The sequence below is a fragment of the Colius striatus genome, chromosome 2 (genome assembly GCF_028858725.1).
Source record: "Colius striatus isolate bColStr4 chromosome 2, bColStr4.1.hap1, whole genome shotgun sequence".
NCBI lineage: Eukaryota > Metazoa > Chordata > Aves > Coliiformes > Coliidae > Colius > Colius striatus.
The window spans coordinates 45719340-45742200 of record NC_084760.1 but is presented as its reverse complement, the minus strand read 5'-3'; the positions used below and the strand labels follow the sequence as shown (position 1 = coordinate 45742200).

Here is a 22861-nt window from a genome sequence, read left to right as displayed (position 1 = left end):
CCTGGGCAGCCTGGGCCAGGGCTCCCTCAACACAAGTTTCTCCCACTGTGCCAGTGGCACTTGCTGGGTTCCAGCTTGTGCCCGTTACTCCTTGTCCTGGCACTGGCTACCACCAAACAAACACTGGCCCCATCTACCCTTTAGGTACTTACAAGTGTTGATGAGGTCCCCCCTCAGCCTTCTCTTCTCCAGGCTGAACAGCCCCAGGATTTGTGATACTTCCTTGTCAGAGAGATGTTCCAATCCCCTCATCATTTCACAGACAGAAATATAAGGAGAGGTTCATTAATGTAGATAAGGACAGGGAGGTAACTCAGCAGTTACTCAACAATTTATGAGAAATAAAACCAAATCTTCTAATACCTCCTGCCCTGTCTCCTTCTTCCCAGGACAGTGCTTCACAAACTGTTCCAGCATGGGGCCTCCCACAGGGGCAGCTCCTCACACCCTGCCCCAACGTGGGTCATCTACTGGGAGAACAGTCCTTTAGGTACTAACTGTTCCAGCCTGAGTCCCTCACAGGATCATAAGTCCTGACAGCAAACCTGCTCTGGCGTGGGCCCCTCTCTCCCCATGGACTCCCAGGTCCTGCCAGGAACTTGCTCCAGTGTGGGCTTCCCATGGAGTCACAGCCTCCTTCAGGCATCCACCTGCTCTGGCAGCCCATAGCTCCTCCGTGGGCTGCCAGTGGGTCTCTGCTCCCCGGTGGCCTCCATGGGCTGCAGGGGCACAGCCGCCTCACCATGGTCCTTACCACAGGTCACAGGGGAGTCTTTCTTCCAGGACCTGAGCACCCTCCTTCTCCACTGACCTTGGTGTCTACAGAGATTTTGTTGTCACATTCTCTCTCCCTTCTGCTGCTGCTGCCATTTAGCAACAGTTCAGGAACTTCTTCTCATTCTCCATTATTCACAAGGATGTTACTTCAGTCACTAATTGGCCAGGCCTGGGTCAGCTGCAGGGTCCATCTTAGAATTGACTGGCCTTATCCCTATCAGCTCAGGTGAAGCTTCTAGCAGGTATTTGTTTAAAAGAAGCCACTCCTGAAGCCCTCCCACTACCAAAACCTGTCCCAGATGAAACCACTACAGGGGGATAGTTTCTTTGAAAACAAGGTATAAAAAGCAGTAGTTTTAAGTGGCTTCTAACTTTTGCTAGAGCAAATTCGTTGTGATTATCAAGGCTTGGAGGCATCTGTCTCCTTCTCTTTAGGGAAGAGTTTAATGCCAGTCCACTGATGTCTCTGTCCTTTAGAGTCCCCAGTTTCAGATGTTTGATGTAGGATCTGCTTCACTTTCTCAACTGACAGTAGTTGCATCATGCTGTTGTTCAGAAAATTATGGGGAAACAAGTAAATCGATACATTTGCTTCTTTCCCTTGGGATTTATTGATTTACAGGCTGCTTAAATCTGAAATGCTCCCAGATGAAAGGCAGGAGTACAGCTATTTTCTGTGACATGTGAAAGCCTGGATACTGACTTTTCCAGCCCTGCAAAGCTTCCAACTTGATGGAGTAACCTGAAACACGCCCAGTGCAGAACTTGTGCCAACTTTAGCATCCTGTCTTGGTCTTTGTAATGCAAGAAGGTGGACCTGACTCCAAAGCTCAGGTGAAAACAGCCCTGACTTTGTTTAGTTATTGGACCTCTGAGCTAAACAACACACCTTTACCTCTCTCTTGATTTTGAATAGCAGCCAAAGACCTGGCCTTGGATTCTCTTTAATCTTTTGAGTGTTCCCTTTGGAAATGGATGAACCACAAATGAACAGTTGCCACAGGTGCTCACTCTGGCAGCAGAAGTAGCTTAACCACAAATACAGGACAGTGCTGAGGGCTAAACCTCCATGCTGCCATTTTCAGCTTTGGAGACCAGAAATGAGTTGTTTGCAGATACAGTACCCAAATATTTCCTGAGAAGCCGAGATGAAAACTCTCAGCGAGTAAGAGTCTGATAAATTCACTTCCCAGCGCATCGGTGAGGCAGAGAGGGGTTTCTGCTGCTCAGCTCTTCTTTTGTCCTGTATCCATCCATCCACCTATCTTCAACTGGCAAGGCAGGACCTTGCCTGGAAAGCATGATCTCAATTTCCTGTGGACTCAGTCCAACTTCTGCTAATCCTAATGAGTGAGACCCCACAGATTTCGCTGAGGTCAGACTTTACAAGGAAATACCATGGTAACAGCAGAGACACAGCATGGACTGTGCTCTTTAGCAGAAGGCTGAGTTATGTTATCAGTCATGGTTTTAAGTAAGTTTGTAAACTTCCCAGAAAGTGGAATCTGCAAAAAGAGGAAAAAATATGTGGTCTTGACTTCATCAAGAGAAGCAGTGCTGCTTTTAGTAACCCATCATGTATTGTTGTTGAGCTGCAGAGACTGACAACCAGCTCCCAAGTGGTCCAGGCTGGAATTTACTGAAGGGGCCCTTTGCCTGTGTCAGAAATGATGAAAACTGCTCTTGGGTGGCTTTTGCAATTGCTGCTGATCCTGAAGTCTTCATGAAGCATGTGGGAGCTGGTGTGCAGGGTGGGTTGGCTGTGCGCTGACCGGCAAAGGAGCCGCATGGGTGTGGGAGCACAAAATTTCCTGAGGCGTTAAATCACTCACAGGATAAAATCAGATCCTGTAAATGTAACGATGCACTGGGTGATTAATTAGAAAAGGGTTGGAAATTAGGGCTAATGGCTCATAATTAAAAAGGTGAGCAGCCGTCATCACTCTGGAGGCGTTCAATGGCCCCCACCAAGCTCTGCTTTGCCACCTTGTGAGATGTGCTTGGTTTTGTCATCACATCAGTTTGCCGATGTGCTCTTCCAGTCCAAAAAGCACCTCCAACAAGTGAGGCCCAACTGCCCCATCTAGGGCCGTGTCCCCTCTTTCTGACCCAGCAGACCTGCTCCTCCTGGTCCCAGCTGCAAGAGCACATGTGCTGTAGCCAGTTACAGATACAGTTTTATCAGTAGGGTGTAGGAGAAGGTTTTAATTTTCCTTGGCAACAAATTGGCAACCACTTTTGGCTCTTCTTCTTTTCTGGCTGATGAATCCAGGAGATGCCCACAGTGTGTTGGGTTTGGTGACAGTTCTGTGGAGGTGGTTTTCTCAAAGCCTGCTTTGGCTTCCTTTTGTCCAAGTCTTCCTTGGCCTCCTGGGCTGTATTGTTCCAAATCCTGCCCTACCAGCTGCCTCCCCTGAATCACTGTTGGGAGCAGCTTCTTGTCTTGCTTTCCTCCTCATCACCTGATTCCTGCAACCTCTCTTTTCCAGCAGTGCCCAGACAATATCCCCAGGAGCATCTGCAGGCTCACGCCGATTCTGAAACTCAATACAAATGCCGTGCTGATTTTTGCTGGGCTTCTCCACTTTGGGAGGTAGAGGGGGAAGAAATCACTCCCAGGGTGGCAGTGCTGTTGGCTCAGCTCTGTCCCTGCTCTGTCATGCCTTAGAGCTGCATAATTTGTTCATCTCCCTGCAATAAATTGTTCGTGCTTTTGATGGATCTTTAGTGAAATATTTTAGTGCCTTCTTGTCAAATGTTCCATTTCCCCCCCCTCCAGCAGATATTGACAGATGAAAGCACTAACACTGGCTTTACATGGGAATTTAATTGTACCAGCTGTCATGCAGATCCCTGATACAAATATTTTCCACTGTTAATGGTTTCAGTGTGGGCTTTTTTTGTGTGATCAAATGTAATCTTATTTAATGGAGTTTTATTGCTGTGACGCCTTTTCTTTTCATCAGGCTGGACTTTATTTTTAAATCAGGAAGGATTGTTCAGAGCAGAGCCAGAGAAATTACTGAAGGGATCTGAATGGAATGAGAAGCCCTGGATAAACTGAGTGACTATAGATTAACCAGGGCCAGCAAAAAACGTTAAGAGGAAGGGTCAGACATGAAAGGGACAGCCAAGAAGAGGGGGAAATTCAGTTATGGTCTTACACATGTGTGGCTGAGGATAAGGGAAATTGAAGAGTGAGGGGTTTGGAGGAGTTTTGAGAGAGGGAGATGTTGCAAATGTGTTGTATCCAAGGTGGAAAGTGTGGATAGTTGCAGAAAAAATTCAGTTCAAGTGAGTGATAAGGGTCACTCCTTTTGTGGCCATAGGTTACTGTTGTGTTTCACTCTCATTGTTATTACAGAGCCACTCTCCTGATGGCAAGCACAGCCCTGGAATCACTGGCACCTCTCTTTGTTGGGTGGAAAACTGGCTGATGGCTGGGCCCAGAGAGTGGTGAGGAATGGAGTTAAATTCAGGTTTTGACTGGTCACCAGTGGTGTTCCCCAGGGCTCAGTGTAGGGGCGTCTTCTGTTTAACAGCTTTATCAATGAGCTGGGTGAGGGATCGAGGGCACCCTCAGCCAGATCGCAGATGACACAAAGCTGTGAGAGAGTGTAGGTGTGTGTGAGGGCAGGAAGGCTCTTCAGAGAGCCCTGGCCAGGCTGGAGCCACAGGCTGAGGGCAATGGAATGAGGTTTAACAAAGCTAAGGGCCACATCAACCTCTGGCAACGCTCCAGGCTGGGGCAGAAGGGCTGGAAAGCTGCCTGTAGGGAAAGAGCATGGGAGGGTTGGTGTCAGCAGCTGAAGATGAGGCAGCAGCGTGCCCAGGTGGGCAAGAAGGCCAGTGGCACCCTGGCTTGTATCAGCAGTGGTGTGGCAGCAGGCCCAGGGCAGTGGCCGTCCCCTGTGCTGGGCCCTGGTGAGGCCGCAGCTCGAGTGCTGTGTTCAGTGTTGGGCCCCTCACTGCCAGAGGGACACTGAGGGGCCGCAGCGTGTCCAGAGCCGGGCAGCGGAGCTGGGGAAGGGGCTGGAGCACAAGTGTGCTGGGGAGGGGCTGAGGGCCCTGTGTTCAGCCTGGACAAGTGGAGCCTGAAGGGAAACATGATCATTCACACCTGAGCAGGTTGTCAGCCGCTGTCCCAGGCTGCCCAGGGAGCTGGTGGAGTCCCCATCCCTGGAGCTATTGCAAAGCCGTGTAACTGAGGTGCTGAGGGACATGGGTTAGTGGTGGGCTTGGCACTGTGTGGGGAGGGGTTGGACTTGAGGATCTTAAAGGTGTTTTTCAACCAAAATGATTCTATGTGATTCCATGTGGTAGAGTCCCCATCTGTGGAGGGATTCCAAAGCCATGTAGCTGTGGCTGAAGGACACGGTTCAGTGGTGGCCATGGCAGTGTTGGGGGAACGTTTGGACTCTAAGATCTGAAAGGTCTTTTCCAACTGTAGCGATTCTGTGATTCTATGATTGTATCACTTGTGCTTGGCTTCTCACAGGCAGTGCTGTGAGAAGGGCTGGAAGATGGAGCTGGCACCACAGCAAGCTGATGCTCTTTGCTTATGAAGCCTTCTCCTATTGCAGGGGCTACGAAGCAATGCCAAGATGCTGGATCGCTGCAGCTGCAGCCTCAGTCCCTAAATCTCTTCTCAGCGCACATACAGCCACTGTAACTATCATGTGTTCATCCCTTAGGTCGTCCGCACAGAGAAAAACAGCCTGAACAACCGTTTCCTGCCGTGGGATGAGATCGAGACAGAAGCCATCCTGTCCATTGATGATGACGCTCACCTTCGCCACGACGAGATCATGTTTGGGTTCCGGTAAGTAGCTTCCCCACAAGTAGCCTTTGGTGTTTTCCACACCCAGGATCTGCTCGGGTGCAGTATGGCCTCGCTGGCTAAAGCTTGGGGCAGAATTAAGATTAGCACATCCCTTCCTGTGGCTTTCCAACTCCATTTCTTGGAGGAGTAATATGCAGTAATGAAGCGTTTGAGCGCAAGCAAGTGGGCTGATATCAGGTTGTCCAGGCAACCCTGATTCTCATGCTTCTAAGCCTCACCTCTTCGTCTTTTTCTCTGCTGATAATGTTCCCTTGATGGTTTGGAGGGTGTGTGGTTTCCTAGGGTGGAAGGAAACTGGAAAACAAGGCTGTTGCAGTCCATGGTTCCTGTGCCATTGGCTAGGCCAAGATGGCCGCAGGCACTGCAGGGCGTGACGCCTGTGTGCTCGCTGTGCGCTGCTGTCCTCTTTGCTCCATGTGACACTGGGATGTGCCAGCTACTTTGACATTTTTTACTGCAAAGCACGGAAAAGACAGATGTTACACAGAAAAGGCTAGTGCTAGTTGATCTCATTCCCACTCCCTTTCTCCTCCAGCATCTACACTATCCCCTGGCAGAAAGCTTCCTGATTACAGGGCCAACAGAGAAAGCAGCTACGTGGGCTCCTGCCGTGGGAGGTTTCTGCAGGCTGCTCCTGCAGCTTGCCCAGCTAAATCTTAGCAGCTGCCAAAGAGGCACCGGGGAGTGAGGATGACAGGAGGAGAGAGCACTGGCACTTGTTTGGCTCCGGCTGGGCCAGGAACCAGGGCTGCCAGTGCTGATCTGAGAGCACCCTGCAGCTAGTGGCAGGGTGGGAGATGGGAAGCAGCCCTCTGCTCTCAACAAAATGTGTTGGCTGATGTTTGGGAGAAAGATTATAAGGCACAAAATGCTTGGAAACTCAACAAGCAAGATGAGAAATGAGTTGTTACAGTGATTAAAGCAGGGGAGTAGGCGTTCGGGCTCTTGGCTTCCCTTCCATGCCCCGTTTCAGGCTCTTTAGCTGAACTTGGCTGTTTCCTCCTCTCTCTTTGGTCTTAGTTTTCCTTCACTCTTCCACAGCGCCTGGCTGGGGCTTTACTGATTAGCCCTGGAGAACATCAAATGAAAATGAGAAGTGCTGTGCATTCTCCTCACTCACATTCCTGCTTACAAGCACCTTGGTCCCACAAAGCCTCCCTGTGTTCAGCCAAGGACGAGACGGTGCCTCGATGATGGAGCCTCTGCCCATAACAACTGGGTTCTGTTGAAACTTTGCTTTGGGCTGTAATTCCTGCTCTATTTGCTGCTCAGGAGTGAGATGGAGGTGGGCACGCTGAGCAAACCTTTCTGAGGAGCACACCCTCTACAGCTCCCTGACAGGAGGTTGAGGTGAGGTGAGGGTCAGTCTCTTCTCCCCAGTAATGAGTGACAGGACAAGAGAAAATGGCCTCAAGCTGGCCCAGGGGAGGTTTAGATTGGAGCTGAGGAAGAGCTTTTTCCCTGAGAGAGTTGTCAGCCCCTGTCCCAGGCTGCCCAGGGAGGTGGTGGAGTCCCCATCCCTGGAGCTATTGCAAAGCCGTGTAGCTGAGGTGCTGAGGGACATGGGTCAGTGGTGGGCTTGGCACTGTGAGGGGAGGGGTTAGGCTCGAGGAGGTTCAAAGTCTTTTCAACCAAAACCATTTTATGATTCTCTGGAGAAATCCTGATTTTTCTGGCTGAGCTGAGAAGCAAAAAGTGTCACATTTATGGCAAATTGAGAAGTGGGAGAAGCGAAAAGAAATGAGTAGCTTTGACTCTGACTTTTGAAAACAATCACTGCTTTGACAGAAACTGCAGCAAACAATTGCTTGCAAGGAGGACAGTGCCAGGGAAGCTGCTGGTGGTGTTAATTACTCAGTTTTCATCACTAGATGATACTGGAGTTTCATTATTTTGAGCAGAGGTTATAACAATAAACACATCTTTGGTCCTGACTGTGTCAGTAAGTGTTAGTGGAAGCTCAGGGCTCTCAGGAACCAGTCTGTGGGAGGAACGTGCATCCACACGAGGAAAAAAAGACCCAAAAAGGCTACTTTCTGCCTGATTTTGTGCCTGTGAAGAAAAGAAAACCCTTCCCTGTCCAACAGGCTCCTGCTTGGGACTTTGTTGTAGTCTGGAGTGCCAGGGTTTGGAGATGCAGCTTGGATAGTAACCCTCGGGAAGGTGGGACCAGGTGATCCAAAGGAAGCAGCACTCCTACCAGTGGATTTATTTCCCAGGATAGGCATCAGGCACTGATGTTTTTCTCAGTTATCCGTGCCAGTATTGCAGCTGTCCTAGAGGATTTATTTCCAGGAGAGTGAGCTTCAAATGAGACCTGTGTTCATAGGAGGCTGTGAGCATGTGTTAGGGTGGAGGATGAGCTCACAGCCTCATTCTCTACATGGATCGAGCCTCAAAGCTGCTTTGATTGGGAAGTTGTCTGTTTGACACTCCATTCTGCCTGAAGACACCAGAGACTTCAGCATCTCAGCAGCTTTCCTAAAGGGAGCCTGATGTTGACTATACAGAGGAAGGAACTGAGCTTCTGAAAGATGGAAAGTCCCAGGGATTTGGGGTAAGAGGTCAGGAGACACCTGGTTCCTGCCAGGATGAGCTGTGGCTGCTCTGGACTTTCAAGAGAGGGGAAGTGAGAGAGAAGCAGTGCTGATGTACGTGTCATGCTGTGATGCCCTTGCACAAGCTGTGAGAAGCTGGTGGCAAGTGGAAGAGCTTCCCAGCTCACTGGCTTTACCTGCTTCTCTCTGCCTTTCCATCGAGGTCTTAAGTTTTCCTTTCTCTCTATAATTCCAAAATGTATTTCTGTCTTGTTCAACATCTTCATCAATGACCTGGATGAGGGGACAGAGTGTGCCCTCAGCAAGTTTCCTGATGGCACCAAACTGGGAGGACTGGCTGATTCACCAGAGCTGCCATTCAGCCAGATCTGGACAGGCTGAGAGTTGGGCAGAGAGGAACCTCCTGAGGTTCAGCAAGGGCAAGTGCAGAGTCCTGCACCTGGGGAGGAACAACCCCCTGCACCAGGACAGGCTGGGGGTGACCTGCTGGAGAGCAGCTCTGCAGAGAGGGACCTGGGAGTGCTGGTGGGCAGCAAATAAACATGAGCGGCAATGTGCCCTCATGGGCAAGAAGGCCAATGGCATCCTGGGGGACATCAACAAAAATATGGGCAGCAGGTGGAGGGAGGTTCTCCTACCCCTCTCTTCTGCCCTGCTGAGGCCTCATCTGAAGTCCTGTGACCAGTTCTGGGCTCCCCAGCTCAAGAGAGACAGGGAACTGCTGGAGAGAGGCCAGTGCAGGGCTACCAAGATGCTGAGGGGACTGGAACATCTGTGTGAGGAGGAAAGGCTGCGGGACCTGGGGCTGTTCAGCCTGGAGAAGGTGAGAGGGGACCTCAACGCATATAAGTATCTAAAGGGTGGATGAGGTGACGCTTTTTACTGTAGTGTCCAGTGTCAGGACAAGGGGTAACAGGCACAAGCTGGAGCCCACAAAGTGCCACTGGTCCAGGAGGAGAAACTTGTTTGGTGTTGAGGTGAGGGAACCCTGGCCCAGGCTGCCCAGGGAGGGTGTGGAGGCTCCTTCTCGGGAGGTTTCCAAACCCACCTGGACATGTTCCTGTGCCCCCTGATGGAGGGGAACCTGCTTGAGCAGGGGCTCGGGCTGGATGAGCTCTGCAGGGCCCTGCCAACTGTTACTGTGCAGGGATTCTGTGATTTTGGGCCATTAGACTTTTTTCTCTTCAACCTCCATCTTAGCCCTCAGGAGTTAGATGATCCCCGGTTTATGAGTTAGGAACACTGTCCCTGCGAAGAACCAACTTGAGTGTACCTCTAGGTGAGGACCAAAGCAGGAAGCTCAACACATCTGTGCTCACAACTTGCCTTTGGCAGCACTGACTGAGGGATGCCTCAGTCCACAGCTTTTAACCTTTAACAAGAGATGGTCAGCAGATCCTGCTTGTTTGTTAAAGCCAAGATTTCTGCCTTCAACCCTTTCCTGTGCTACAACAGGAAAAAGTCAGAGTTGCTTCAGGGTGGAATGTCGTTCCTGTGTCACAGGACAGCTGTGACAGCCCTCTCCCTCCAACTGACAGCCACGCTCTGGTGCTGTGGAAGTGGGTGAGCTTGCACTGAGCAGCCCATGTAAAAAGATACCTTTTCCATGCTGGAACGTTCTGTATTTTGCTTTTAAAAAGCCTAAATGGACTTTAAAGCAAGGTAACAGCACATTTTAACAGTATTTGTCCTTTTTGCCTAAACTACAACATATGTTGGCTGTTCTTTGGATGAGCAGTTGCCCAGTTTTTCTCAGTCTAAGCATCTCCATCACTTACAACCGGCCAGGAGCCCGTCTGTTGCCATGGAGGGCGCACTCTGTGTGTCGTGGTTGTCAGGCAGAGCCCTTCTCACCTCCAGATGGGCTCCCTGTGTCCGTGTCTCACTGAACGCCTTTGTCCATCCCTGCAGTGTCTGGAGAGAGGCGAGGGACCGCATCGTCGGCTTCCCGGGGCGGTACCACGCCTGGGACATCCCCCATCAGTCCTGGCTCTACAACTCCAACTACTCCTGCGAGCTCTCTATGGTGCTCACTGGTGCTGCCTTCTTCCATAAGGTGAGCTGTTGTGGCCACAAAGCCCTGAGCTTTCCCTTCCCTCACAGAATAACCAAGTGTCCTGTGTTAGTGGGGTGGGTTTTTTTCACAAACCTGCCAACTAAAGCACAGGCAGCACCTGGGCTGTGTCCCAGGGAGGGATCTCCTTCAGGAGCAGATGTTTGTGCCACGGGAGAAGCACCACGGCATGGAAACAGGTGGGGTAGAGGGCAGGGCCAAGGGTGTTTTGGCGGTGCCCTGTCACAGTGAGGGTGAGGAGGGACACAGCAGCACCTGCCCTACATCTGTACTGCAACAGCTTGAATCTTGCAGACTTACAGACAGGTAATCTTAGGGCTACCAAGATGCTGAGGGGACTGGAACATCTGTGTGAGGAGGAAAGGCTGCGGGACCTGGGGCTGTTCAGCCTGGAGAAGAGAAGGCTGAGGGGGCACCTCATCAGTGCTGAGAAATCCCTAAAGCTGGATGTCGGGAGGATGGGGCCAGTGTTTGTATTGTGGTGACCAGTGGAGAGGTAATTCACCAGCTATTGCTGTGTGCTAACTGTGCAGCAGCAGAGACAGCAAGATCTGAGGGGCTTGAAACCATCATTTCTCTATTTCTGAAGCTACAGGAGCCCTGGGACTCGGTCAGGGTGGTTGGTGGCTATGGGGTGGATTTGCTGCTGCTCTGGCTACAGGAGATCTCATAGGTGCAAGATAAACTCCCTTACAGGAGGTCTCTCCACTGCCACCCTTGTGCTTTTTCCTTGGGACCACCTTGAGCAACCTGGTGCCTTTTTATCCCCTCCAGTACTACGCCTACTTGTACTCCTACGTGATGCCACAGGCCATCCGCGACATGGTGGACGAGTACATCAACTGTGAGGACATCGCCATGAACTTCCTGGTGTCTCACCTGACCAGGAAACCTCCCATAAAGGTAAAGCACTGGACAGGAGTTTGTGTTTCCAGAGAAAAGGTGCCCTGTTCTGTGTTTTGGGAAGGCAGATGGTGTGTTAGGAGGCTGCTCTGCCGCCGGGGACGTGCACATCCCTTCCTGTCAGTGCCCTCAGCACTGCCTTCCCAAAATCTGTCTTTGTTGCAGCTCTGGAGTGTTGCATTGCAAATGTGACACACTCAGGGCTGTCAGCACATCCCCTCTCTGACCTTGAGGAGACACAGAGCATGTTCTGGGGCCAGTTTTGTTCAATATCTTCATCAATGACCTGGATGAGGGGACAGAGTGACCCTCAGCAAGTTCCAATGGCACCAAACTGGGAGGACTGGCTGATTCACCAGAGACTGTGCTGCCATTCAGCCAGATCTGGACAGGCTGACAGTGGAGCAGAGAGGAACCTCCTGAGGTTCAGCAAGGGCAAGTGCAGAGTCCTGCACCTGGGGAGGAACAACCCCCTGCACCTGGACAGGCTGGGGGTGACCTGCTGGAGAGCAGCTCTGCAGAGAGGGACCTGGGAGTGCTGGTGGGCAGCAAATAAACATGAGCAGCAACGTGCCCTCGTGGGTAAGAAGGCCAGTGGCATCCTGGGGAGCATGAAGGGAGTGTGGGCAGCAAGAGAGGTTCTCCTCCCTCTCTCCTCTGCCCTGGTGAGGCCTCACCTGGAGTCCTGTGTCCAGTTCTGGGATCCCCAGTTCCAGAGAGACAGGGAACTGCTGGAGAGAGGCCAGTGCAGGGCTACCAAGATGCTGAGGGGACTGGAACATCCCTGTGAGGACAAAAGGCTGCGGGACCTGGGGCTGTTCAGCCTGGACAAGGCTGAGGGGCATCCTTATCAACACTAGTAAGTACCTAAAAGGTAGATGTCAGGAGAATGAGGCCAGTGTTTGTTGTGTGGTGGCCAGTGCCAGGACAAGGGGTAACGGGCACAAGCTGGAACCCAGCAAGTGCCACTGGCACAAGGAAAGAAACTTGTTTGGTGCTGAGGTGGAGCCCTGAACCAGGCTGCCCAGGGAGGGTGTGGAGGCTCCTTGGGAGGTTTCCAAACCTGCCTGGGCATGTTCCTGTGCCCCCTGATGGAGGGGAACGTGCTTGATCAGGGGCTTGGGCTGGATGAGCTCTGCAGGGCCCTGCCAACCCCCATTCTATGATTCTGTGATTCAAAAAGCTGTGAAGGCTCAGTACAGCTCTTACAAAACAGACAAATCTGCTTCATGAGTAGATGAGTTGGGGTTTGCCTTAGGCTGCAGCTCAGACCAGAGGATTTCCTGGCTCTGAAACGGCCCTGAAAAGCAACTGATCCCAAGAAGATACATCTACTTTCCAGCACAGCAAGCACAAGTGGAAATTATCCCTTTAGTGTTTTTGTGTATCTTTCTAGAGATATTTGGTCTTATCTGCATGCACAGGGCTGCTGGTGCAAACCTTGCAGCCCAGCTGAGGTTCCCCTGCCCCATGAGACCAAATGAGTGTCATCATTCTGAGTGTGAGTTTCAGATGCAGATCATTCTGCTCTTTATCACTGCTGGCAAACTCCTCTGTACAGCCCTGCATATGTCTCACTGTCACAGGCCAGCTGCCTTGGAGATGGCTCTTGGCTGTAAACGTGATGGGTGGGTTTTTCCGTGTGGTGTTCTTCCCATCTGGAGCTACTCTGAAATGTGGGTTATAGAGTTTTGTGCAGCTGAGAGGAGATTTGAACCAAATCCTAAGGGCACTGCAAAGGGATGAATGATCCGTGACAGTCAAGGAAGCCCTTTAATCAACATACAGCCCTCTCCAAAGACCTTACTCTGTGTGCCTAAAACAAGAGGTGTCCCAAATTACTAATTCTTCCTGTAGCATCTGCAGCCACTGTGTCGAGGGAGGGGATTGTGCCCCTCTGCTCTGCTCTGCTTTGGGGAGACGAGACCCCCCTGCAGTGCTGCCTCCAGCTCTGGGCACCAACAGCACAAGGACACGGAGCTGCTGGAGCAAGTCCAGAGGAGGCCATGGAGATGATGCGAGGGCTGGAGCCCCTCTGCTGTGGAGACAGACTGAGAGAGTTGGGGGTGTTCAGCCTGGAGAAGAGAAGGCTCCGGGGAGACCTTCCAGCAGCCTCCAGTCCCTAAAGGGCTGACAAGAAAGGCTGAGAGGGACTTTGTCCAAGGGCCTGGAGGGACAGGACAAGGGGGCATGGCTCCAAACTGACAGAGGGGAGACTGCGATGAGCTCTTGGGAAGAAGTTCTTCCAAGCTGTGAGGGTGGTGAGGCCCTGGCACAGGCTGCCCAGAGAGGCTGTGGCTGCCCCATCCCTGTCAGTGTTCAAGGGCAGGTTGGATGGGGCTTGGAGCAGCCTGGTCTGGTGGGAAGTCTCTGCCCAGGGCAAGGGAGCTGGAACAAGATGAGCTTTGAGGTCACTTCCCACCCAAACACTCTCTGTAGCTGACGAAAGGGAGTTCCTTTCTCAAGGTCTTTTCATTTTTTCCTGACACAGCTTCTCAAACATGAAACCAGAAGAAAGCAGCTCAGTGGGAGCTGCTCACCGTGTTCCCCCTCCAGTCTGTACTGATGCCACTGTCCCTCTCCCTGCAGGTGACCTCCCGCTGGACCTTCCGCTGCCCCGGCTGCCCTCAGGCGCTTTCCCACGATGACTCTCACTTCCACGAGCGACACAAGTGCATCAACTTCTTCGTGAAGGTGTACGGGTACATGCCCCTCCTCTACACCCAGTTCCGCGTGGACTCGGTCCTCTTCAAGACCCGGCTGCCCCACGACAAGACAAAATGCTTCAAGTTCATCTAGAGGCCTGGGAAGGGGGAGGCGAGGGGCAGTGTGTGCCCCCCGAGCCACGGAGAGGGAGGGGGAGGGCAGAGAGTGGCTTTTGGGTTGGGCTGGGAGTGCAAAACGTTCGCTGTTGCCTCTGGCCAGGCCCAGCCCCTGCTCCCTGGGGCTCCGGCTGCCCCCATAGGGAAGGGACCGGAGCTCACACGGCTTCTGTAAAGACACTCCCGAGGATCCTACACTGAGGAACAGCCCGTTGGCTAGTGGCTCTGCCCCCTCACTAGCCAAGGGCAACCATTCTTTTTAATTATTGTTATTTAAAATGAAAGTGTTTTAGATTTGCCACGTGAGGGGTTTGTTGGTTTGGTTTCTTTTTCCCCTCCCCTTACCCACCCCCTTTTCCCCTCTGTATCTCTCTGCCCATCAGGGCGGGGGGGGGTAGTGGCGTGGTCAGGCCAGGCTGGAGGTGTTTGTCACAGAGAAGTTATTCCCAGTGTCAAGGCAGCCCTGGTCCCCGCTGCTGTCCCTGTTTTCCTCCTGCAGGGCAGCCACACTCCCCTCCCACACTCCATGTCCCAGCTCCTCTTGCCCTGTGGCTACTACTGAGGACTTTCAGGTGTCAGCTACTGAGGAGCTCTTGGCTGTGCTCTGCTCACCACCCAGAGTGCTGCCCTTGGAGAGGGCCAAGTGGGGAAGAATTTGGCCCAAGAGGGTCCTTCCCATCTTGCAGCACCACAGCCCCTGTTCTGTAACCCGTAGTGGGGGGGGGGGTATTGGTTGCTGCAGTCTCATGCTCAGTGTCCTCACCCATGGCAGCCACTGCTAAACCTCCTGTGTTTGGGGCTTGGGAATGATGCAGGAGGGGCTGGCAGTGCCCCAGGCTCATGCGTTCAGCTGCAGGGAGCCTGGCCTGGCCCTTCACAAGCGCTTTGGGACTTCTGTCCTTCAGGGCCTACTTCCCTGGCCCCTCTGATCTGCACCTGTAGCACCTTGGGATGGGCTACACGATATAAAACATTGTGATGAAGCTCTTTCCCAGGAGCAGCTGAGCACAGTCAGGCTGCCCAGAGAAGCTCCAGGGGGCAGTCCCAGCTGCAGCAGTGGCATCAGGACGCCGGGGCCAGCTCTGTTGATCCCTTTGCATTTTGTGAACAGAGGAAGGAGAAGAGGCTGCAGCCCCGAAGAGCTGAGGCCAGGTAGAGCCCATAGGCCACAGTCCCCGCTCTGCCTCGTCCCTCAGCCCCATCCCAGAGCCAGCCGTGCCCACGGCGGGTTCTCTGCGGGGCTCAGTGTCACCGCCTTAACGTCCCGTCTTGTGCCCGCTCAGGTCCCAGCTTTGGGGTGATCCCACCAGGGGCTCCCCCAGGCACCACCAGCACTGCGATGGTTTTGGGAATGGTCTCAGAGATGGTTTTGGGGATGGCCTCAGAGACGGTTTTGGGATGGCCTTGGAGATGGTTTCTCCCAGCAAAGTGAAACACCGTCCCATCTGTGTGGTCGTAGCTCCCTTCGGCCTCAGTCCCAGCCCATAACAAGAGGGAAAGGCCCCGCTTGGGTCACTTTCTCCCTCAGTGCATCCCAGATGGTGAAGAGAAGCCTGGAGAAGCTCTTGCTGAGTAGACAGGAAGGTGAAACTCATGTGATTCTCCTCCACATCCCCGTCTTTCCCAGCCCAACTTCCACCACTGCGGCTCTAAGGGACGCCACTGCCTGGTTTGTCTGTGCCGAACACAGGGCTGGGCCTGGGCCCACCCGTAAGGCCATCCCTGTCTGTGCTCCTCTCCTGCACCACAATTTGAGGTGTTCAGAGGCTCCTCCAGCAGCGTTTCGGCCTATTTTTCACTTCAGCCCTACACCTGAGGCTCACTGACAGCTTCTGCTGGGGAAGGGAAGGGGCAGCCCATCCCCAGCCGAGACGAGGGCTCGTGCCTTCACCAGCACTGCAGACTGCAGCCAAATAGGGATCTTTCCCTCTCCGTACACGGTTGGGTTTTCCTTTCCACTCGCTTTTTAACATCAGGTGCTCAAAAAAGAGCACGTGAAGGCTCTCGTTACCCTGAAAGATGTGATTGGAGACTCCTGTGAGGCCCTGAAATGCCTGGGAGGGGGTTTTCTGCCCCTGCTCAGAGTGGGAATGTGGCACTTGGCAGCAGCTACAGCAGCTTCAGTATCCCCGAGGGGCCGCACAGCTTTCGCCGCTGCCGTTAGCTCTCCCCTCCTCAGCGGGTGGTTCGTGGGCAGGGCTGCAGTCGCTGAGGTACACGCAGGTCTCCAATGCTGGCTGGAGGCAGCTCTGCCCTGCCCACCCCTCCACATGGATCGTACTTTATAGCGACAGAGAGATGCTGCTCAGCAACTCGTCTTCAGAAAGTTGTAAGGGAAACGTCACTGTTCTGGTGAGAAACTGTAACACAGGCAGCTCAGGAGATGGAGCCAGGGCAGGGAGCGTTTGCATCGGATGCCTCGCCCCAGCGAGGCTGGGGTTTGCTGAGCCTCGGGGTGTGTCTGCAGGGTTTCTTCCCTCTGTTGGTGCGTTTCAGTTCAAGGCCAGTTAAGAGACAATGAAAATCCAAATGATCTGAAGCGTTGTTTTTATGGAGGGTCCGTGGGGATGGATGTCAGGCTGGGAGGGTCATGGTTGTGGGGGAGAGGCTGCCTGAGGGCATCAGGGCACAGGGCAGGGGGTGGTTTCCTCCTCGCTGAGACCCCCAGATGGGGGAGGACTTGGGGATGAAGGGGTGAGTTGTGCTGCGAGTTGCTGGTGGCAGCAACACTGGGAGGGATGAGGAGACAAAATATGGGTGAGAGCAGCCGCACCAGGCTGGGCCGTCCCTCCCGCTCCTCTGCTGGTGCGGCTCTCTCCCAGATCTTCCCAAACAGCCACGCCGATCCCTCTGGAGTACAGACTGGCGATTCCCACCCTGGCTTTCTCCTGTGAGACATCTCAGGATCCGAGCTGTCCTTACTCTTCACCATCAGGGAGGTGAGGGGCGTTTCTGGAGAGGTTCCATCGCCCGTCGCTCTGCAGGGATGTCCAGGGGGTGACCCCAAAGCTCAGGTCAGGTTGTGGGAGCCCTAAGAAGAAGGGAAGGTCCCCCAAGGGAAAGGCCTTTTCCGCCTTCCCACATTTGCTGCCTCTTCTCCCAGGACCAGGGGTGGAGTGAGGCCTTTTTCACCTTCGCTGTAAATAGCATCATCTGCGGTGACACGGACCCCTTCCCCCCCAGCCCTGGACCCGCTTCGTGTCGCGCAGCCCCCGCCTTCCCCTGCGCCGTGGTTGTGTGAACAGCTCCGTGAGCACCAGGTTGAAACAGAAACAAACAAAATACCCAAGAGAAAAGAAACACTCCTTCAACACGAGCACAATGTCGAGTCTTTTTGTAAAAGGATCCAATAAATGGAGTTTAACTTGAGAGCATCTGGGTGACTGCTTTGCCAGGGGCTGGGGAAAGGGGTTGGAGTCAGGATGGGGTTTGCAGCAGCTCAGTGGCCCCAGGGCACCTCAAAAGGGGCATCTTCCCAGGGCTGGCATTTCCCGAGGGAGCAGGAGGAAGGGCTAAGGGGAGCTGGTCTGGGATGGTGGGAATCCCAAGGCAATGGCAGCATCTGGTGCTGAACCACACCGTGTCCCTCAGGGAGCTCGTGGTTGGGCCAGGAGACTCCCGTGGGTCTGGATGGGACCCCCTTGTAGCTTCAGGGGACGTCCCATCCCATCTGCCAGAGTGACACAGCGTGCTGGTGGCATCAGGGACAGCCAACCAGGACCACAGGTCCAGGGGAGGCCAGAAACCCTTCATTTGTACATCGCAGAGGGCCACGGGGCACCTCTCCCGAAACCCTGCTCTGCTTGCAGCTGTGGTGGTTTAGCCGTGGCTGGCTGCCAGGTGCCCACCAAGTGCTTCTATCACTCCCCCTCCTCATCTGGACAGGGGAGAGAGAAATATAACAAAGGACTCACTAGTGGAGATAAGGACAGGGAGATCACTCACCAGTTACCACCACGGGCAAAACAGGCTCAGCTTGGGGAGAAATGGGTTATTAACAGCAATCGAAACAGGACAGGGAAATGAGATAAAACCTGAGACTTAAAACACCCTCCCTTCTTCCAGGGTGTCTCCCTCCTTCCCCAGAGCAGCTCAGGGGGATGGGGAATGGGGGTTATGGTCAGCCCATCACAGATGGTCTCTGTTGCTACTTCCTCTCAGGGGGAGGCCTCCTCACACTTCCCACTGCTACACTGTGGGGTCCCTCCCACGGGAGACAGTTCTCCATCAACTTCTCCAATGTGGGTCCTTCCCACAGGCTGCAGTTCTTCACAAACTGCCCCAGCGTGGGTCTCATCCACAGGGAAACAGTCCCTCAGGAACGAGCTGCTGCAGTGAGTCCCCCACGGGGTCACAAGCCCTGACAGCAAACCTGCTCCAGTCTTGACTTAAAACCCCCAGGCAAAGCAGGGTTTTGCCCAAGGTGCACCCAAATGGCTGCAGTGAGGTCAAGAAGGAACTGGGGAAGTGACAGGGGCTGTTAGTGCTGCTGGGAAACACCATCACCCAGGCAGGGACTGTGTGTGTCAGGCCAACGGCAGCAGGAGGGGGTTTAGAGGCTCAGAGTGCTGAGTATTGAAAGCAGTCAGAGGGAAATGAGCAGTTATTAGCTGGGCAATTAATAAAGGCCTTACACCATGCTCAGTGTTGTGCCTGCAAGGGAGGGATAATTGTCACCATTCATTCTAACCAACTGATTTAGTGGAGTAAAATACAAAAGCAGCCAACCCTGGATCAGACACCTCCAGCTCTGCCCCTGGCTGCAGAGTCCTGGAGCAGCAGCGTGGCAGAAACCCAGCAGATTTTGTTTGTTCACTCTTCAAGAGTGAAAAAAAAAAAAAGAGGAGTGAGGGTTAACTCCTCTTTCTGCCACTTTCAAGCCCCTTGGATGCTCTCCTTGCAGCCATTTTTCGGCACAGGACGCAGCTCTCTTGGGTAGCTGTTTTTTAAGCTCTGCATGTTTTCCTGCCAATGTGATAATAACAAAAATAAGACAAGTTGTGTTTGTCTGCACTTGGGCTTCTCCACGTAGCACCACGGGGCTGCTTTGCTCCATCCCTCACCCTTTTGGTTACCAAGTACCCATCTTAATATCAATAAAATGATAATGCAAAGTTTTACCACGGGGGAGGGCAGCGGTTGCAACTTTGGTTATTGCTGCAGCAGGGTGTGGGTTGTTAGAGGTTTTCTCACCAGTGACTTCATGCTGACCCCCATGGATTGACCTTGTCTGAAACAAAGAGTTTCAGGGCTGAAATTCATTACTATAAACTTGTTTGGTGTTGAAGTGAGGGAGCCCTGGCCCAGGCTCCCCAGGGAGGTTGTGGAGGCTCCTTCTTGGGGAGGGTCAGGACAAGGGGGGATGGTTCCAAAGTGACAGAGGGGAGACTGAGATGAGCTCTTGGGAAGAAGTTCTTCCAAGCTGTGAGGGTGGTGAGGCCCTGGCACAGGTTGTCCAGAGAGGCTGTGGCTGCCCCATCCCTGTCAGTGTTCAAGGGCAGGTTGGATGGGGCTTGGAGAGGCCTGGTATGGTGGAAGGTGTCCACGCTTACAACAGGGAGCTGGAACAAGACTAGCTTTAAGGTCCTTTCCCATCCAAACCACTCTGGGATTCGATGTTTTCCAGGTCCCCTGTGAGTCCCCATGTCCTTAGCACACAGAACATCCTGCCCACAGGCCTCAGCACCACTGCCTCAGCCAAGGGGAGGCACAGGCACGGGCCTGGCTCCTGAAAGCAACAACATTTATAATGATAAATGCAAATTACTCATCAATGAAATGAAAGCTCTGGAGCACTGGGACCAATGCTGGAGCTGGTCTGAAGGTAACATGTGAAAAGATACTCTCAAGGACTCACCTATTGCAGCTCTCCCTCTCTCCCCACCTCAGAGTTTATCAATCACAGGCCCCTCTGTGTTACAAACAATCTTTTCTGGAGATTTAATTACAAGGTAAATTACATCCAACTCTTTTATTCTCTTTTGGAGCGATGATAAAGAAGCTGAGTGACTGCAAATGTTGTAAACTGATGAGGATTTAATGCTGCTGCAAGAAGTGTTTTTATCACATTAATGATCCCCTTTCTCTCATGCCCATGACACAGACACCAAGCGAAGGTGGAGTCTGCACATCCGATCGAAGAGAAATCCTTAATGTGTAAAAAAATGTGAGGTGGGAGCTGCAGTAGGAGAGAGTTTTTATGACAGAGCTGTTGTTCCACTGCCTTCGTCTCCCCACAGCCATAAAGCGGAGAAGTGGCCCCGTGTTCCAAATGCGCGCATACGCGCACAGGCGGATGCGGAACGGGCAGGCAGATGCTTTTATAAACCACAGAATGTGCCTCCTCCTTGCCAGCCTCACTATGCCTTTTATTCTTAACACCAAATAAATACAAAGCGGTCTGATAAAAAACAAACAGCAGTAAACCCGAGGACTCGGGTGCTGTTAAACAGCGATACTGGTAACTAAGTCTAGGCCCCAAATATATGATTTGGGGAGTGAAAAAACCCCTCCCCGGGTCTGCAGTACTGATGGCTTTGTATAAATGACTTGGTATTTCAACCAGGATTTGGGATTGTGAGGAGCTGAAAGGACAGGTTTTTGGAAGGCAGAAACAAGAGGCACTTACAGGTTTTCAGGAGCAGTAGAAGATCTTTACGTACTTTTCAAAGTATCTTCCTGAGATACTTCCTGACCTGCTGATGGAGGAGCCCAGGAGAAACCAGCCCTCTGTGTGTGTGTGTTTCAGTGAAGAGCTTGGAGACAGAGGGGAAATGTTGCTCACAGAGGCTGTGGCATCAATAAACACCTCGTGCTGCTGAAGCACAGAGCTTTTCTCCAACCTCTCTGCTGTTGCAGGGGCTGGCTGGGCTCTTGCCCCTTCGAAGCTGTTCCACAGGTCCACTGTAGCCCCTTTTTCCACTTTTATTTTGATACTCTTTGCCTTACCAGCTTTGTCATTCCTCCTCCTGCCAGTGAAATACACATGCACAACGGAGGACAGACGGCAGATTGGATCTGGTGACTGGGAAGAAGCAGTGGGGAGAAAAAGAAACCTGAGTATCTAAGGCCATGGTTTCAGCACTCCTGCAGAGTGTTCTCAGGTAAAGGACTGGGGCATACATTGCTGAGAGGCTCACAGACAGAGATGTCTGTGTCTGACCTTGTAAATATACACTCTGTTTATTTACTCTGCAGTTCACATCTCCTGTAAGATGCCAGCTCCCAATTTTACAGGACAGGAATCCCCTCCAAAGTATTCCAAAACTGGTTAAAAATAAACTTTTTAAAATAGAGAAGATGCTAAAACCAATTCCTTCTTTCTCCATGAATGGGATGTTGGTTTCTGGTCACTTTGAATCATGGAATTCTCTCTCTCCCCCTGTGGTCACCTTCTGGAAAGCTCTAAGCTCTGGGATCTCTCCTTGCAGAGTAGCGTAATGTCCCTCAGCTAAAATTTCTGCAGGAATTTGAGAACCAGGTCACGCAGCTTCACCCTCAAAGGTTCATCATTGTCACAGATGATGTGTGTGGAGTCCTCCTCGATCTGAATGAGGGTTTCTGCCTCCTGGAGAAGCACAATGTGGCCCTTGGCTGTGTCCTCCACCTTCACGTCACCAAAACCATGCTAGAGGTAGTGTTGGGGAGGGAGGAAAAGACAGAGAAGTTACTATAGCTCTGGAAACCAGGCAGAGATGAAGCTCTATGGCACAGGGAGGAGGAGAGGGGAGAATGGCTACAAAATAGGGAGTGCCACTGCAGATAGCCACCATCTCTGAGCTTTGCTAAGGAAATACACATAGGCTAAGGTGAATACAACCCTTGTTACACAGCAGAGAACAGGGAGGCTAAAGCCCCTGCGCCAGGTCACAGCAGCTGCAAAATCTTGAGACAAAGGACAAATGGCTCCTTCAACTACAGAAACTACCTTCTGCTGCCTCAAAGAAGACAACAGTGGAGAGCTACCAAACCCCAGGGCACACTTCCTCATAGAATCCTGCCCCTCTTCCTGCTAATTCCCTCATGCAGGTGAGAGCAGGGCTCCACAGAGCAGCAAACAACTGCCTCCAAGTTCAGCCACTGAGTCCCCTGAAAGCTTCTCCATCAGTGGACACAGTTCCAGGATTTCACTTCACCTCATGTTCACAAAACCTGTAGAAACTTAATTACTTTGGAGACTTCCTCCCCATTGTTGACACCTATTGGAAACCAGCTGATGAATCTAAAAGTTACATGGGGGAGATTCACACACTCAGAGTGACTCCAGCAGCTCTGCTTCCATGGGAAGCCAGGAGGAAATGACTGACAGGAAGCCCCTGTATCAGGACATGACTCCACAGGGAACCATTCCCTCCATACTCAGTTCAGGGTCACGCATTTCCTGAAGTACTTTACCACCCTGTTAGCCCCTTTCTATTTCAAGCTACACTACAATCACCTTCCCTCCCTCTGCAAGCAAAGCAGCACATTTCTGAGATCAGCAGAAATCTGCTTGAACCCCACTTGCCACCAAAGACTTGTTACCTTCTCGAGTGTCTGCACAAACTGGTCCACAGGAATGGAGCCACTCAACAAGGGCTTCAAGGGTTTGCACTCCGGCACGTCGTCACTCACTCGCTTTCTCTTCTTGCTGGTGGGAGGCTGCGGAGGTTTTGGAGGGAGCTAATGGGTGAGAGAGTGCACAGTAATCATAGAATGGTAGGGGTTGGAAGGGACTTCTAGGGATCATCTAGTCAAACCCCTGTGCTGAAGCAGGTCAGCTTACATCAGGTCACACAGGAATGATCATGTATGGAATCTCATCAGCTTATGACAATTTAGTTGGAAAAACAAGTCCATGAGATGGAAGGGGAATCCTGATTTTGTTTCCCGTCACTGAAGGGGT

The 22861-nt window shown here is 52.3% G+C and overlaps 2 protein-coding genes across 6 annotated transcripts in view; one reads left to right on the top strand and one right to left on the bottom strand.

Annotated features, from left to right (window-relative positions):
* Window positions 1–17346, top strand: part of EXTL3 (exostosin like glycosyltransferase 3) — a 143960-nt gene extending 126614 nt beyond the window's left edge. For all 3 annotated transcript variants that reach the window (XM_061990168.1, XM_061990167.1, XM_061990169.1), the window contains 4 exons: window positions 5472–5599; window positions 10090–10234; window positions 11027–11155; window positions 13745–17346. In XM_061990168.1, coding sequence (XP_061846152.1) covers window positions 5472–5599; window positions 10090–10234; window positions 11027–11155; window positions 13745–13954 — 612 coding nt within the window. In that variant the 3' untranslated portion in view covers window positions 13955–17346. The remainder of the gene's footprint in view (window positions 1–5471; window positions 5600–10089; window positions 10235–11026; window positions 11156–13744) is intronic.
* A 3779-nt stretch (window positions 17347–21125) lies between these two features.
* INTS9 (integrator complex subunit 9) overlaps window positions 21126–22861 on the bottom strand; it is a 73603-nt gene continuing 71867 nt past the window's right edge. For all 3 annotated transcript variants that reach the window (XM_061990583.1, XM_061990581.1, XM_061990582.1), the window contains 2 exons: window positions 22501–22638; window positions 21126–21604 (listed from right to left, as the gene is read on the bottom strand). In XM_061990583.1, the coding sequence (XP_061846567.1) occupies window positions 21428–21604; window positions 22501–22638 (315 nt within the window). In that variant the 3' untranslated portion in view covers window positions 21126–21427. The remainder of the gene's footprint in view (window positions 21605–22500; window positions 22639–22861) is intronic.